The sequence below is a fragment of the Macaca fascicularis genome, chromosome 18 (assembly GCF_037993035.2).
Source record: "Macaca fascicularis isolate 582-1 chromosome 18, T2T-MFA8v1.1".
NCBI lineage: Eukaryota > Metazoa > Chordata > Mammalia > Primates > Cercopithecidae > Macaca > Macaca fascicularis.
Genome location: NC_088392.1, coordinates 35,284,508 through 35,300,935, shown reverse-complemented (window position 1 = coordinate 35,300,935; position 16,428 = coordinate 35,284,508). Strand labels below are relative to the sequence as shown.

The following is a 16,428-nucleotide window of genomic DNA, read 5'->3' as shown; positions in this document are numbered from 1 at the left end:
ATATGGTAAGAAAGATAAGATTTATAGAAAAATCTAAGTTCAGAATTGTTAAATTATTTTTATTTGTCATATTATTTGGATGCCAGTATTACTTACCTTTAAACCTTTCTGTTTTATGTGATAGTTATTATCATATATGGTACCTTCTGCAATACCTAGCTATTTAGAAGTAATCGAAGTGACAAAATGCCATAATATATGGAGATGATGACAGGACAAGGAGAAGGAATCAAAGATACAGTACCTGGTATTATTTCCTTTTAATTTGTTTGCTATTATTATTTACATTTTACCTTAAATAGGAGACAGGTTAATTAAATATCCAATTTTCCTATCTGTAAGACAAAGAAAAAACTTATGTTTGGCTTTCTGATTTCAAGATTTTTATCTTTCTTGGGATATATATTTTATAAAATGTATAATTTGGTTATTTGTATGTTTATGAAGTTTAGGGGTGGCTAAAAGGCTCACATTCTTCTAAGAGTAAAGTCTAAATTGGAAAATAGTAAAAGTTGCATACTCACAAAATTAGGCATATTCTAAATCATAGTATAACTACAACTTTAATTATGTCTCCCGAACATTCAGTAGAAAAGGGAAAATAACACTCAGAATCCCAGTAGATTTAGGAAGAGAGTTGGGAACAGAAGACAGTCTCCCTTTAGTTATGCTGCTCTTTTAAATTGTAGTGGTTTTTTATGTGCCTTCCAGCTTCTCCCCCACTGTGCCCTTCTTCTTCCCACAGGTCCCCAATCCCCAGATTTCTGTGCATCCTCTCTCATGCAAAGAAGGCTGGAAGACAAACTTCTGAAGCTAGAGGGTGATTACTAAAGGAGTTTGAAGTGAGTGCCATGAAAAGACCTATTACTCTTAATGAGAATGGTATTTCTGTATGTTCCCACACTTGAATTTTGACCGCCTTTATTTAGATACCACCAGTTTTACATGCACTCATTTATGCGTGTTAATTCTATGCAGTTTTATTGCATGTATAGATTCATGTGACCACACCACAGTCAATGCACAGGGCAGGTTTATCACAAGGATCCCTCCTGCTACCCTTTCAAAGCGACAGCCACTTTCTTTCTTCTCCTCCCACTACCTCCCTAACCCCAGAAACCACTAATTCTGTTCATCTCTATCATTTTGTCATTTCAAAAATGTTAAATAAATGGAAGAATGCACTATTTAACCTTATGAGATTGGCTTTTTTATTCAGTATTATTCCCCTGAGATGATTCCAGTTGTTGTGTGCATCGATAGTTTGTTCTTTTTATTACTTAGTAGTATTCTGTGTATGGATTACCACAGTTTAACTCTTCACCCATGTGGGTTGTTTCAAGTTTTTGGCTATTTGGAATAAAGCTACTATCAACATTTGTGTACATGTTTTTGTGTAAATGCTTTCATTTCTATGGGATGAAGAGTACAATTGCTGGGTTGTACAGTAAGTATTTGTTTGATTTGCAAGCCACTGCCGCACTTTTCCAGAGAGGCAGTTACCGTTTCACATTTCCAGGTGCAATGTATGAGTGATCCATTTTCTCCAAATCCTTGCCACCACCTGATGTTATCACTATTCAAAAAAAACTTAGCTATTCTGGTAAGCTTGTATTGATATGTGCCTTTACCTAATGGCCAATGATGCTGAACATCTTTTGATATGGATATCTTAGTGAAATGTCCATGTCTTTGTCCCTAATTAGATTGTTTCTTATACAGTTGAGTTTTGAAAGCTCTTTATATATTTTAGTTACAAGTACTTTGTTGGAAATGTCTTGCAAATATTTTTTTTCCAGTCTATCACTTATCTTTCCATCATCCTCTCAGGTCTTTCACGTAGTATACCTTTTTTTCTTTTTTAACTTTGATTAAGGTCAATTTGTCATTTTTTTCTGTTAAGAATCATGATTTGGTGTCAAGTGTAATATCTCTGCCTAGTTGTAGGTTCTGAAAATTTTATCCTGTGTTTTTCTTCTAAATATTTTATAGTTTTATATTGTGCATATAGCTCCATATTCCATTTTAAGTAAATTTTCGTACTTAGCGTAAGGTTAGATCAAGGCCTATGAATGTCCAGCTGCTCCAACACCATTTGCTGAAAGGCTGTTCCACTAAATTGTTTTTAAACCTTTGTCACCCATCAAAGGTGATTTAATATACTCACGAGAACAGTTTATTTTTACCCATTCCAATGCTCTTTTCTTTCTGAAGACCTCTGGATCCTATTTAATCTTCATTTTTAGCAGGCAGTCCTGCTGTTCAGGTGTAGTATGAGGACTGGGTGGATGTGTTGGTTTAGCCTTCCATTGGGCCCTGCCATCACCACTCTGGCAAAAGTAGAGCACAGACTGCCTCTCATTGCAGATGGGTGAGGTGGCAGTTCAGCTCCCCTTCTGGCCCTGCTGACATCCTCCTGGCAAAGGGGGGCACTGATTTGCACATCCTTTTTGCTTCCCAGTGGGACTGGAAGCTTACCTCCCCAATGGAACCTGATGACACAGGGGAGGTGACAAGGAAATGGAGTGCTGCCTAGGCCCGTGTCCTACCTCTTTGTTTCACCTTGTTGATACCCCGGTGGGAATGGAGGCTCAGATCCCTGCTGAACCCTGCTAACACCAGAGAGGGTATATTAGTTTCCAATGGAAACTATAACAAATTTCCACAAATTTAGTGGCTTAAAAAAACAAATTTTTTGTCTCATAACTCTGGAGGCCAGAAGTCTGAAAGCAGGGCCACACTCCTTCTGAAAGCTCTAGGGGAGAATCCTTTTTCACTTCTTCCAGTTTCTGGTGGCTCCAAGTGTTCCTGGGCTGTGGCTGTAAAACTCCAGTCTCTACCTGTCTTCACATGGCTTTCTCCTCTTCTCCATGTCTCTATCCTCTGTGTATCTCTTATAAGGACATTTGTTTTTGGATTTATGGCCACCAGGATAATTCAGGGTGATCTCATCTTGAGATCTTTAATTATCTTTGCAAAGACCCTTTTTCCAAATTAGGTCACATTCACAAGTTCCAGGGATGTGACATGGACATTTTTTTTGGTGGGTCACTGTTCCCACTACACCCTGATGGAGGGTGGGGATGGAGGCTTAGCATCCTGCTGGGCCTTGGTGACTCCAGGGGTGGGAGTAGGGGTGGGAGAGGGTAGTGAAGCTCCCTGGTCACTAGTCTTTCTTTGCACTACCTAGTTGCTATGGGTTGAATGTCCCTCTGCTTTTATGAATGGATTAATGTTACTATCACAGGAGTGGTTTTGTTATAAAAGTGAGGTCTCTCTTGCTCTTACCCTCATGCCATGTGATGCCCTCCACCATGTTATGATGTAGCAAGACGGCCCTCACCAGATGTCGGTACCAGGCTCTTGGACTTCTCAGTTTCCAGAATTGTGAACTAAATACACTTCTTTTCTTTATAATTATTCAACCTGTGGTATTCTGTTATAGCCACAGAACATGGACTAAGACATTGGTTAAGTCTCGTTGCTGCCAGGTAGGGGTGGAAGCTGTCTTTGTCACTGGACTTCACTCATACTACCTATATTACCTCCTGCTTCTGCTGAGTGGAAGACAGAAAATCAGCTCCCTGCTTGGTCAGTCTATATCACCTGGAAGGGCAATCAGTGCTGCCTACATCTGCCAGGTAGAAGATGGGAGATTAGCTCCCTGCTCAGCTTTGCAGACACCATAGGATAGGGGTGTGTCAGGGCACTCCCATCTGCTTCTGTGGGATGGGGGTGGGTAGGATGGAAAAGTATCTCCTTGCTCTGCCACACTGAAACCATGGGGGTGGCTTGTAGGTTGATGCTTGGCTGGTGTAGGGTGGGCATTACAAAAAAGGGTTTTTGTTCTGTTAGGCGCCTGGTCCTATGACTAGGAGGAGAAGGCTTTTCATGCATGCAGTTGTGTGTGTGTGTGTGTGTGTGTGTCTTTCCCACCTGGGATATGTGGGAGGCAATAAGGAAACCCAGAGAACTCACTGAATGTCATTCCTTAAGTCCCGACGTCCATAGATAGCTTGCTGCATTCTTTCCACCTATGCTTGAGTTTTCCTATGCTTGTTTGTTGTGTTATGTGCAGGGTCTTTAAGTTTTAAGAGGAAAGACTTGGGAGGAATGGGCTATTGCATCTTGGCCACATCAGAAATTGTTTGATGACTCATTCCATTTAAAATTCTAAATGTCATTAGTCATACATTTTAGTGGAATTCTTTTCAATTTTTATGTTCATTTTTCCTACAATTCTCAATTTAAGCAGTAAGTGAAAGAAAAACAATTTAAAGTATATTTTAACCTTTAGTTAATGCTGACCTCTGACTGTATCTGCTTTCTTATTGGTTCTTATACAGAGGATTTTACAGGGACAAAAGCAAAAGATGAAAATATGCTAATAACACTTGTTATTTAACATCATTCTTATGTGAGATTAAAAACTGTATTTAATGCCATATTCTTGTACAACTATGAGTTCTTATTTTTATGAACTATCTTCAGCAATGTGTACAAGAATACTGTTTAGAATAGTTTAACAGTATTATTTATGCATGTTGACTTAGAAGTAAACTGCAATAACTACTACACATGATTTTATAGCAGAATGGCCTCATTTCTTCTTTTGGTATCATGAATGACTATTATGACGAAATCCACGTCCTGATGGAGTTTTGTGTGCCTTTATTCCATCTTTTGCATTGAGGATGAAGTTTACTAAGTTGGAAGGCATGGTTTTTTCAATTATTGATGGGGACAATTTTCCTCTCATTTCTGTCTGGACAAACATCACTAGTTTGGAATATGCTGGGTTTCTGTAAGCAAAAGAAGAGTTAAAAAAAAGATAAGAAATTTTTAGATTTACCTACTGAATTTACAGGTTTTTGGAGAGCAGGATTCTTATTCACCATTGACATACTTAAAAATTGTACTTAAAAATATTAAGTGGCTAGAATATTTCTTAAAACCTTCAGTTTTAGGCACCCTTTTCTTTTTGTCATTTTACTGACTTTTAAAAATTCTAACAGTAATGTATGCTTATTATGAAAAGTTAAACAATATAAATTTTTCATAATTAAAGAAAAATTTCCCTCCCTTATTTCCCTTATCCTGTTTCCCAGAGATAATCACTGTATATAGTTTTAATTGTTATCTTTTCAGGTGACTGTCTATATAGATATGTGTATATATATATACACACACACATATACGAAGACAGCATACATCTGTACATAAATGAGTATGTACCCCACATATATAAATAGAGTTTTATTTTTTTAATGGAGACATTTTTCTGCAACTAGTTTTATTTTTATCTTATGAACTTCCTTCTGTGTCTGTACATACAGATCTACTTAACTGTTTTTCATGGCTACAGACAGTATTTCTATTCTATTTAACAGTCCTTTTATTGACTATCATTTAGGTTGTTTCTCACTTTTGGCTACTGTAAGTAAAGCTGCAATAAAATATCTTTGTAATGTATCCATTTATGCTTTTTTTTTTTTTTTTTTTTTTTTTTTTTGAGACACAGTCTTACTCTGTTGCCCAGGCTGGGGTGCAGGGACGTGATTATAGTTCACTGCAGCCTCGAACTCCTGAGTTTAAGCGATTCTCCAGCCTCAGCTTTCTGAGTGGCTGGGACTACAGGCATGCCCAATCATGCCTGGCTAGATTTAAAATTTTTTTTAAAGAGACAGGGTCTCATTATGTTGCCAAGGCTAGTCTCAAGCTCCCGGCCTCAAGCGATCCTCTCACTTCGGCCTCCCAAAATGCTGGGATTTCTGGTGTGACCCACCTCACCCAGCCCCATTTACACTTTTATAAATACTTAGAATTTCTAGGTCAAAGGTTTTTGCATTAAGCTTTTTGACATGTTAATTCCACACTGCACTCTAAGTGGTATTTTATATTCTAGCCCACCGATCATCACACTGGGGTAGGAAAGGATGAATACTTTTAAGAGAATAAGTTTTCAAATCTCTAACTTCCATATGCATTTTTTCCTTAATCTGATGTGTAAATATGTCTCTGATGGAGATGTGGGCTTTTTCTTTCCTATCAGCCTGTTCAAAATCGCCCTTCTCTTGCTTTATACAACAAAGGCATACCTGTTATCCACACTAAATAGTACTATGGTGCTTTACCTTGGTATGTAAAAATCTTTGAGATGCTAAAGGGAAAATCTGAGTAGAAGCAGATTGAGAAAAAAATCTTTTCCAAGTCATGCCAATTTTTTTTTTTTTTTTTTTTTTTTCAGTAAAACTGAAGGATCTAATTGAGCTGTCAGCTGACAGGTCTTTTTTTTTTCTTTTGAGACAGAGTCTTACGCTGTCACCCAGGCTGGAGTGCCGTGGCATGATCTGGGATCACTGCAAGCTCAGTCTCCTGGGTTCAAACGATTCTCCTGCTTCAGCCTCTCGAGTAGCTGGGACTACAGGCATGCGCCACCATGCCTGGCTAATTTTTGTATTTTTGGTAGAGACGGGGTTTCACCATGTTGACCAGGCTGATCTTGAACTCCTGACCTCAGGTGATCCACGCACCTCAGCCTCCCAAAGTGCTGGGATTATAAGTGAGGGCCACCATGCCTGGCCAGGTCTTTTTTTAATGATAACTATTTTTTGATGATCGGTCACTACATAATTTATGGTATATAATTCATAAATTTTTATATAAAAATAAAATAAAAAATATTTTTATATAATTCTGAAATTTATTTTTATTAGTATTAAATCAGAAATTATTTAATTGACAGTGCTGGAATTATACTCTCCATTTTAACACATTTATGTTAATAAATTTTCTTCAGTTTTCTTAAAATGAAAGCACCAGTAGACTTGATATTGAATGCTGTCTTATCAGTAATATACACCCACAGTTAAATGAAATGAGTGTAATGGTTAAAAGCGTGGACTCAGGAACTAGTCTGCCTTGGTTTGAAACTGAGCTTTGCTATTACCTATATATAACCTTCAGATAGTTAATCTCTTTGGGCTTCCACTTTCTTTCCTGCCCATTGGGCACAGTCATACTACCTACTTTATGGGGTTACTTTGAAGATCAAATGAGTCAATATATGCAAATTGTTTATAACAGTGCCTAGCACATAGTAAGTGCTATTTCAGTTTTGCTAATAATAAAATATGTGTTTCTAATAACAGTTTGCACTATGTTTAATATTTATATATAAACATATTTTTAATTTTGATCAATATGTAATGATAACTTAATCCAGAAGGCATATATATATTTGTAGTTGTTAGACAGTAGAGTTATGGGAAGTAAAACAAATTTTAAAACTTTAAACACATGTCATTTTTGCAAAGAATTAGGATGACTATGAAATAATTCAAACCATAAAATATATTCTATTAGAATAAAATTATATGAGGGGAAAAATAAAAATGTGAGTTCAAGGAGGAAAGGAATGATGTAAATTTTCTGACTGTTAAAAGTTGTATTTATTTTAAAGTGAATAATTTAATGGTGGGTTTCAAGTTATGGTATTTATAATCTACTGGATATGTTTATAAGGATAATATAACCATTTTTTTTTAAAAGTCAATGTTTAGCACATGCTGGGAATTGTACTTTTCATCAATGTAATTTACTTTTCATCAATGTAATCCCTATGAAAAATTTTAATGTCAACTTAAAAATGTGCAAGGGAGAATATAGTTTTATAAAATTTTCAAGGAAGACGACCGTTCCAACAAATAGCGTGAGTGTCCATTTTCTTATACTTTTCTCCATGCAAGGTTTAGACTATTTTTACAGTGCCTCAAATGGCTAGATTGAGAACAGAGTAGTTCCCTCTTATCCTCTGTTTCACTTTCTGCAGTTTCATTTACCTAAGGTCAACCCATTCCAGAAATAAGAAAAATTCATAAGCCTTAAATTGCATATTGTTCTGAGTAGTGTGATGAAATCTTACATCATCCTGCTCTGTCCCACCCAGGATGTGAAATCATCCCTTTACCAGCGTATTTAGGCTGTATAGGCCACCCACCCATTAGTCACTTAGTAGCCTCCTTGATTATGAGATCAAAAAACCATGGTGTATACATAGGGTTTGGTACTATCCATGGGTTTAGACATTTACTTGGGGTCATGGAACATATCTCCATGGATAAATGGGAACTGCTGTCCTTACTAGTAGTTTCTATGGTCTTAAATCTTTCTTTGTGTTTACAATGGCTTTACACACATAAGAAAGCCTTTCTAATATTTACTAGAGTGCACTTCTGCATTGACAAGGTGCAAGAAGGGGACTTGGCCAGTGAAGCACGCTTTAAGGTGTAAAATTTTCCAACTATAGTCCGTGCCAGTGGTTGATTACCTTGCTGAATTGGTGTAATTACCCTTCATTTGTTTTGTTTTCTCCTGCTATGGAGAATAAAATCTTGGCCCTAGATTCAAAATTGACAAATGGGTAGAAAGACCACGCATTGTTATTATTATCTGTATCAACAATCCTGTACATTAACGTGAATAATTGTGAGGTTTTTTAGTTTTCCAGTTCAGTAGAGGAAATGTTAAGGAATACAGGTCCAAAATTTAATTTCATTTGGGCTTCCTTCACATACATTTTTTTTCTTGTACTGAAACATTTATATCTAACCAATGCATCTGTTTTCATGTGCCAATATCTTTTACTCAATAAAAAAATCATTTAGCAAACATTAAAACTTAAGGAACTTATGAAATGATATACATTGAATTAGAGTATATGCTTTTACAAAATATGTATATTTTATGCTGCCATTTTATCCCAAGGCCACCTTTAGGCAGTGACTCATCTCTGACTTCTTCAGCTTTTCTTTTATCTGAATGTACCTACTGGATCTCATTTTGCAGGTATCTGCTCTTAGTAAGTAGTCCATTGGGAAGAATTCATTCAAAGTAAAGCATTCATTACTGATAAATGTGTGTTATAATTCTAGGAAAGTTTATTTTTATTTCATAAAAGTTCCTTAATAATTTACAGAAATGACTCTAATGGAGAAATAGAAAATATCAAGGAAGCTTAACTGCTGGGAAATGTTTGTGTGTGTTTGATTGTTCTCAGAAACCTCAGATCATACTTTATAGGGAAGTATCCATTCTGATTATACTTAAAATGAAAATGATTATATGAAGTTATTTTAAAAATCATATTTAGGGGCAGTTTTTTTTTCCCCCAACAGAATATGCTGGTACGTATTTCTACTGATGAGCCAGGAATCTTGAACTAAATCACAAGTTGAACTAAAAAACCTGTTAAAATAAATAAGTGCAAATAACACTTACTCTTTCATTGGTGAACATACAAAGCCACAAGGATGGTTATAACCACGGATATAATTTGAAGATGGAGGATATTCTGGAAAATCCACGCTTTTAGCTAAGAGATTTTAAAAAATTAAAATGAAACCTATTTCATAAAGAGGAAAAATTATTTCCAGCAGCATATTTTTAAAAATATATAATATAGCATTTAAGTTGGTTAATAGCATTAACATTAGTTTTATATATGTGAATGTTTATTTGCACATATGAAGCCAAAATTGAGAAAATACCAGTATCAGCACTATTGTCCTCTTAAATTTTTTCCTGCTAGTATTTCTAAAGATGCTGTCAACTTCTGTATACAAGAAAAATGGTTAAAAGTATCATTGAACTATTTTCTGAGATTTGAAGCAAAAGATGGCTCAAATCTCAGAAAATAGTTAATGCCTATAACTAACTTAAATCTCACTGGGTTTGAGTGAAGACCGTTAACTGGCTTTGGGTGAAAACTATTCTACTAGGGTCCTGGGTTCATAGATTTTTTTTGTTAATCATGTTTTTTTTTTTTTAAGTAAAATATTTGAAGTAGTTAGATGGTCTGTCAATAACGATATTTTAAAATGCTCCCTTCTGCAATTCCCTGTAACTAACTTCAAACTCTAACTGAAAATCAGTAGAGTTTATTTTAGAATTATGCAACATAGTATCTGTATTCTATGTGAATGCAGAGGGGGTTGGTTTATGATTTAATTTATGATAATATATATATACTCTTTCTAAAAATATTTTAAAACATATATGTGTTTATTCTGTGCAACTGAATCCTGCTCTTATCAGAGAAGATGGATTTTCTGATATGATTTTAACATAAGCAAATCAATTCCATGGGAAATACAATGTAAAACATTAACTTGGAGACTAGAGTTGTTGAATAAATTTTCCATTTTTATGACTTATATCATTATCTTGACAGAGCCTATAATAGTACTGCCAGAAGTGATGTTATTATAAAAGATTTTTTCTCTGTTTGAAATATGGAAATTCTGCTTGTCTTCTTTAAAAAAAAATCTGTTGTAGTCTACAAACAGGTATGGGTCTTTTATGAAGCATATGGTGTGGTAGTTAGCACTTATTTTGGAAAATCAGAAAGAACTGAGTTTTAATTCTGGGTTAGCTGCTTATTAGCTATGTAACTTAATTTCTTAACTGCTTAATTTCCATGAACTTCAGTTTCCTCACTAGTGAGATAATGCAAGCAAAATATTTAGCTTATAGCAAGGTACAGGGTAGGATAAAAAAAAGAAATGTTAAGAAAACTATGAGTACTGATCGAAAATTCATTCAATGGAAACTTGTAAAGCAAATTCAATAGTGATTTGTGCACCAAATCACTATCAACTAGAGGTTGATTACCTCTAGTTGTTGATTTTAATCTCTACTTCTTTTTTAGCTTCCCTCTGATCACTAATAATTATATAGAAATGGTCTGCTTTCAAAATGTGGAAAATAACAGATGTATGATCTGTTTAGACAGACTATTTTATGTTGTAGGCCATGAATACATTATATGTGCCCTCATTTCAAAAATGTGACAACTAAACATATATGAACATTATGAACATCAGCCCTTAGTGGCATGCTGAAGAAAGAGCTAACTGGGTTTGAATGAGTGCTACGACGCAGTCTGGACTCTGAAAAGTAGAGTACTAAAGATATCTCGAAGGAACTGAAATCTTGCTGGGAAATAATAATTAACAAAATGTAATTGTCCTTGGTCCCAAGTAGGAATAGTGAAATTAATTCAAATTATAGAGAAAAACGGGCTCTATGCCACTGTGCTACCAAAGTTCCTTCACCATCAGTTATCTTAAGTTATCTGAGTCCATAGATCCTCATGGTATGGAATGGTATGTTTTGATCAATAATGCAAGTTAGAAAATTACACATATGCATTTTACAGAGTGACACATTTGGGAGTGGGGATAGGTATATATCAAAACCTGCAGTTTCTAAAAGAAATAAAAGCACATTTATGTAAAGAGCCATCTAGTGGAAATTTCTTTAACAGTTTTATCAGTTACTGGATATGCTCATTATAAGCAATTCAAATATAAAATCATATCTAACAATTAATTTTGTTTCTTCGGATTTTAAAAACGTATACTGGAAGTTTTAGGCTACAAGTATCTATCTATATTCACTGCTACATGATATATGCTACAAAAGTCTAAGAGATGTTGTAAACATTGACCATTATATAAATGGCACCTTCGGAGTGTCACAGGCATATCTACATGATACGTGTACTTGTTGATCCTACTGAGTAAACTTAAAAAGGAAATAATTATAAATATAATTTATTTGAAGCTGTGAATAAAGGGAAAACATTTATTAATGGTTCATAGTAATTCCAAGATATGGGCAAAATGCTTCAACTTACAACTGATAATGTTCATATTTCCTTCGTAGCGCTTGATGTACACTAAGTCGATAAAGTCTCGAGGGGAAATGGAGCCCATGGCAAAACTTTGTGTAATGGTATGACATATGAATGTGTCCTGCAACAAATCAAACCATAAAGAAAACAACCATTATTTAATATCTATTCTTTGTATTGTTTCCCTCCCAAATTTTATTGCATATGATTGGCCTCCATTTGGAAAAAGCAGGGCTTTGAAATTTTAAGACCTCATCACCAAATCAGCTTGGATTTTGAGTGTTAAAGGAGCATTAAATCTATGAGTGTAGAAAATTCAAGAAGCAATCTTGAGATCATCTACTCTTTCCATTTTTAGATGGAGAAATTGAAGCCTAACAGATTAAATCACATTCACAACTAGAGATAAGTAAAGAAATAGAATCCAGGTTTCCTGATTCCCCATTTAGCACTATTTCTACTACTCCACATAGGTTAAGTAATATATTCTGAAAAATACATTGATTTAGCACCCTGTAGTGTAAGGTCTAAAATTAAAGACCAATGTTGGTCTTGAATGGCCTAACTACACATTCCTTTCCCTCTTCATTCCTGCAGATAAGATCCCCTAGCCAAACAATCCTCCTTCTTAACAGGACCAGCACGGTTACTATTTATCCCTGTTTAGTGGTCTCAGTTCCCTGCTGGCCCATGGAATCATTCAAACAAGACAATCACATTCTTCTGCAGGAACCGGGGCTCACTCTACCCTGTTGACACAAAAGCTGCCTCCCACAGCCCCTAGGTGTTCACTCTGTTCCTATGTTGCCCTGTGTCGCATAGTTTGTTCTCCCTTCTTGGTCTGTGACCAATGATTAATAAACTTCAATCTACTTCACTTGTCCATTGGTGGGTATTATGTGTTTGACCATCCCCATAACCCTAGAGTGGGACTCTCTCCCTCACCAATAGGTTGAAAAGGAGGCAGTTAAGACACATCCTTGAACAGGCATGGTGGCACATGCCTGTAATTCCAGCTACTTGGGAGGCTTAGGTAGGACGATCGCTTGAGCCCAGGAGTTTGAGGCTAGAGTGAGCTTTGATCACAACACTGCACACTAGCCTGGGCAACAGAGTGAGACCCTATCTCTAAAAAGAATAATAATTATAAAAATAAATAAGTAAATAAAACATACTCCTGGAGATGAATACTATAAATCTTTACAGAAAGGGAAAATAATTCTAATTTAGAATTAGGAGACCAGGTACAAGTCCTCGTTCTACCACATATTGGCTGCATTATCCTTGAGTAAGTCACAAAATCTCTCTGAATTTGTTTTCAGGTTTTTGGATGTCACGTCTAGTATTCTTTCTATTATACCATATGGCTTGAAACAACAATAGAAATACCTGAAGTGCTAATCGAACTGTATGATTAGTATTATAAAACGATGAATGAAATAGTTAAATTTTTGGATTTTCATTTGTGATGCCCAGTGGTTCTCAAATTGAATGTTCAAATCCCAAGAAGATCATGGACATGTGTTTTTTGTGGATAGGCACTTCCTCTCTACAAAATAAAACTGATTTACAAGATGAAGATCAAGGACTTTCTACAAGATGAAACAGATTTACCTTCATGGGCTTTTCTACAACTCTTCTCTCCTAGATTTTAAGATGAGTTTAATAAAAGTAGGTAAAATTACGGAGTTCTAAATAAATGATAATTTGATGGCACATATGTGGGACATTTATTTATTTATTTATTTACTTATTTTTGTTTGATAAATGAAATACAGGTTGGAGACTTAAAGAACTAAAGGCCTAGTGATCTGAAATTTTACAAATGCAATCATTTGTGAAAATCATAAAAGTTAGTTTCATTCCATCATTCACGTTTCTCATCTCTTTTAAATAAAGCTACTATTAGCCAAAAATCTAGGACTCATTTTTAAAAACAGCTTATTGAGTATAATATACATACCATGAATTCACCTATTTTAAGTATATAGTTCAATTAATTTCCCAAAGGAAATTTATTTGTGCAATTTCACTACAATCCAGTTTTAGAAGACTTATCTGATTCCTCTCTGCCTGCATCAGTAAGCCCTATTGACTCTATCTCTGTATCTTTGGGTTTCCTGACTTACCTCCCTCTCCATGTCTACAACTCTAGCACAAGCCACCATGATGTCTCATTTAGATTACTCTCATAGCCTCATAACTGTTTGTGCTGATTTCATTCTTACCCCCTTATAATCCATGCTTCTTTCAGCAGCTGTCTCTTAAAAGTGTAAATCAAATCAGTCACTTCCCTGCTTAAAACACACCAATGGCTTCCCACTGAATGTATAGCAAAACTTCTCCCCCTGACCTTTGATACTTTTGCAGAATCTGATCCCAGCCTAACCTCTCACCTCTTAACCACTTTTCTCCTTGCTTTTTATGGTCAAACCCCACAGATCTTGTTTATCTTCTGATTAAACACTGCCAAACTCTTTCCACCTCAAGACCTGTGTATTTGCTTTCCCCTGTGTCTGCTACTCTCTCCCAGATCTTTCCATGTCTATCTCCCCAACCTCCATTTTGTTACCCAGGTTTCTAATGTCTCTCACTCAGACTGGCCTTTCCCAATTCTCTAGCTATAAATTAATTTCTCCTGGTTATTGCCTATACTATTATCATTCATAACACTTATTCTTACCAATCCTAGCCTTCATTATCCGATAAGTTTTAACAAATTGTTTATTTGTTTATTATATCTCTTCTGGTGAGAATATAAGTTTTGGGCAAGCAGGGACAATTTCTGTCTTCTTCTCTTATGTGTCCCTAGTGAACTGAAACAGTATGGAGTTCACAGTAGCTGCTCAAAAAGTATTTGTGAAGTGTGAAGTATTTGTGAAGTATTTGTGAAGTGAATTAATTAGTCAAAAGAACATAAACATCAGTCTGGGAGTGTTTGGAACAAAGTCAGGATTCCCCCAGAAACAGGTTTCCTAAGATGGAGAAAACACAAACAACTGGAATGGACATATTACTGGAAGAGAGGAGAATCATCCCTCCATCCCTTCAGGTGGTTATTTATTTATTTGTTTGTTTTTGAGACGGGGTTTCACTCTTGTTGCCCAAGTTGGAGTGTGATGGTATGATCTTGGCTCACTGCAATCTCCGCCTCCTGGGTTCAAGCGATTCTCCTGCCTCAGCCTCCCAAATAGCTGGGGTCACAGGCACATGTCACCACGCCTGGCTAATTTTTTGTATTTTTAGTAGAATCAGGGTCACCATGTTAGCTAGGCTGGTCTCGAACTCCTGACCTCAGGTGATCCATCCGCCTCTGCCTCCCAAATTTCTGGGATTACAGGTGTTAGCCACTGAGCTCAGTCCCAGGTGGTTATTTTTACAATGGCCTTAATAAATAAATGAGATATCTATAGTGTTCTGGACCAAAGTTTGGAATCACTTATCCCACTTCTTCATCCTTGTTTCTACTTGTGATGTGGTTTGAATTTGTGTCCCTGCCCAAATATCATGTTGAATTAGAGGATCAGCCTGGTGGGAGGTAATTGGATCATGGGGCAGACTTCCCAATTGCTGTTCTCATAGGTGAGTGAGTTCTCATGAGATCTGATGGTTTAAAAGTGTGTGGTACCTCCCCCTTAGTTCCCTCTCTCTCCTATTCTGCCATGGTAACAGAAGAGTTACCTGTTACCTCATGCCAAGGTGTTCCCCTTCACCTTCTGCCATGATTGTAAATTTCCTGAGGCCTCCCAGTCATGCATGCTTCCTGTGAAGCCTATAGAATTGTGGGTCAGCCAGGCACGGTGGCTCATGCCTGTAATCCCAGCACTTTGGGAGGCCGAGGCGGGTGGATCACGAGGTCAGGAGATCAAGACCATCCTGGCTAGCATGATTAAACTCCATCTCTACTAAAAATAAAAAAAAATAAAAAATAAAAAATAAAAAATTAGCCAGGTGTGGTGGCAGGTGCCTGTAGTCCCAGCTACTCGGGTGGCTGAGGCAGGAGAATGGTGTGAACCTGGGAGGCGGAGCTTGCAGTGTGACAAGACCCCCCCACTACACTCCAGCCTGGGCAACTGAGCAAGACTCCATCTCAGGAAAAAAAAAAAAAAAAGAACTGAATCGAGTAAACCTTTTCTCTTCATAAATTACCCAGTCTCAGGTAGTTATTTATAGCAGTGTGAAAACAGACTAATGCAACCTCTTTTTGCCATGTATCATTATTCCTGTCATTTCATTCATTTTTTCTCCTCCTGAGCTTTCATTCTGCCCTTACCTCATACTGATCCTTTCTTCTGTCTGTCTCTAAACCATACTTTCCTCTCACAGTCTCTCTTCTCTCAACTTTCTACTCCAGTTACCTTTATTTTCTCTTTGTTTTTATTCTCTCTCTTTGTATGTATTTAACTGAGATAATATATTTGAAAGTGTTCCTAAACTTCAACCTTCTATATAATGTTATTTCCTTACTTTATCTTTACTGATGTGGTTTGGTTCTGTGTCCCCAACCAAATCCCACCTTGAATTGTAATCCCCACATGTCAAGGGCGGGACCAGGTGGAGATAATTGGATCATAGGGGTGGTTTCCCTCCTGCTGCTCGGTGAAGAAGGTGCCTGCTTCTCCTTTGCCTTCTGTCATGATTATAAGTTTCCTGAGGCCTCCCCAGCAATGTGGAACTGTGTGTCAATTAAACATACTTCCTTTATAAATTACCCGGTCTTGGGTATTTCTTCA

The 16,428-nt window shown here is 36.4% G+C and overlaps 1 protein-coding gene across 1 annotated transcript in view; it reads right to left on the bottom strand.

Moving 5' to 3' along the window:
• Positions 1–960: 960 nt before the first annotated feature.
• The window catches only part of STARD6 (StAR related lipid transfer domain containing 6), a 37,697-nt gene continuing 22,229 nt past the window's right edge, over positions 961–16,428 (bottom strand). The window contains exons 4-6 of the mRNA XM_074022687.1: positions 11,699–11,816; positions 9,280–9,373; positions 961–4,802 (exon numbers count right to left, since the gene is read on the bottom strand). Coding sequence (XP_073878788.1) covers positions 4,619–4,802; positions 9,280–9,373; positions 11,699–11,816 — 396 coding nt within the window. The 3' untranslated portion in view covers positions 961–4,618. The remainder of the gene's footprint in view (positions 4,803–9,279; positions 9,374–11,698; positions 11,817–16,428) is intronic.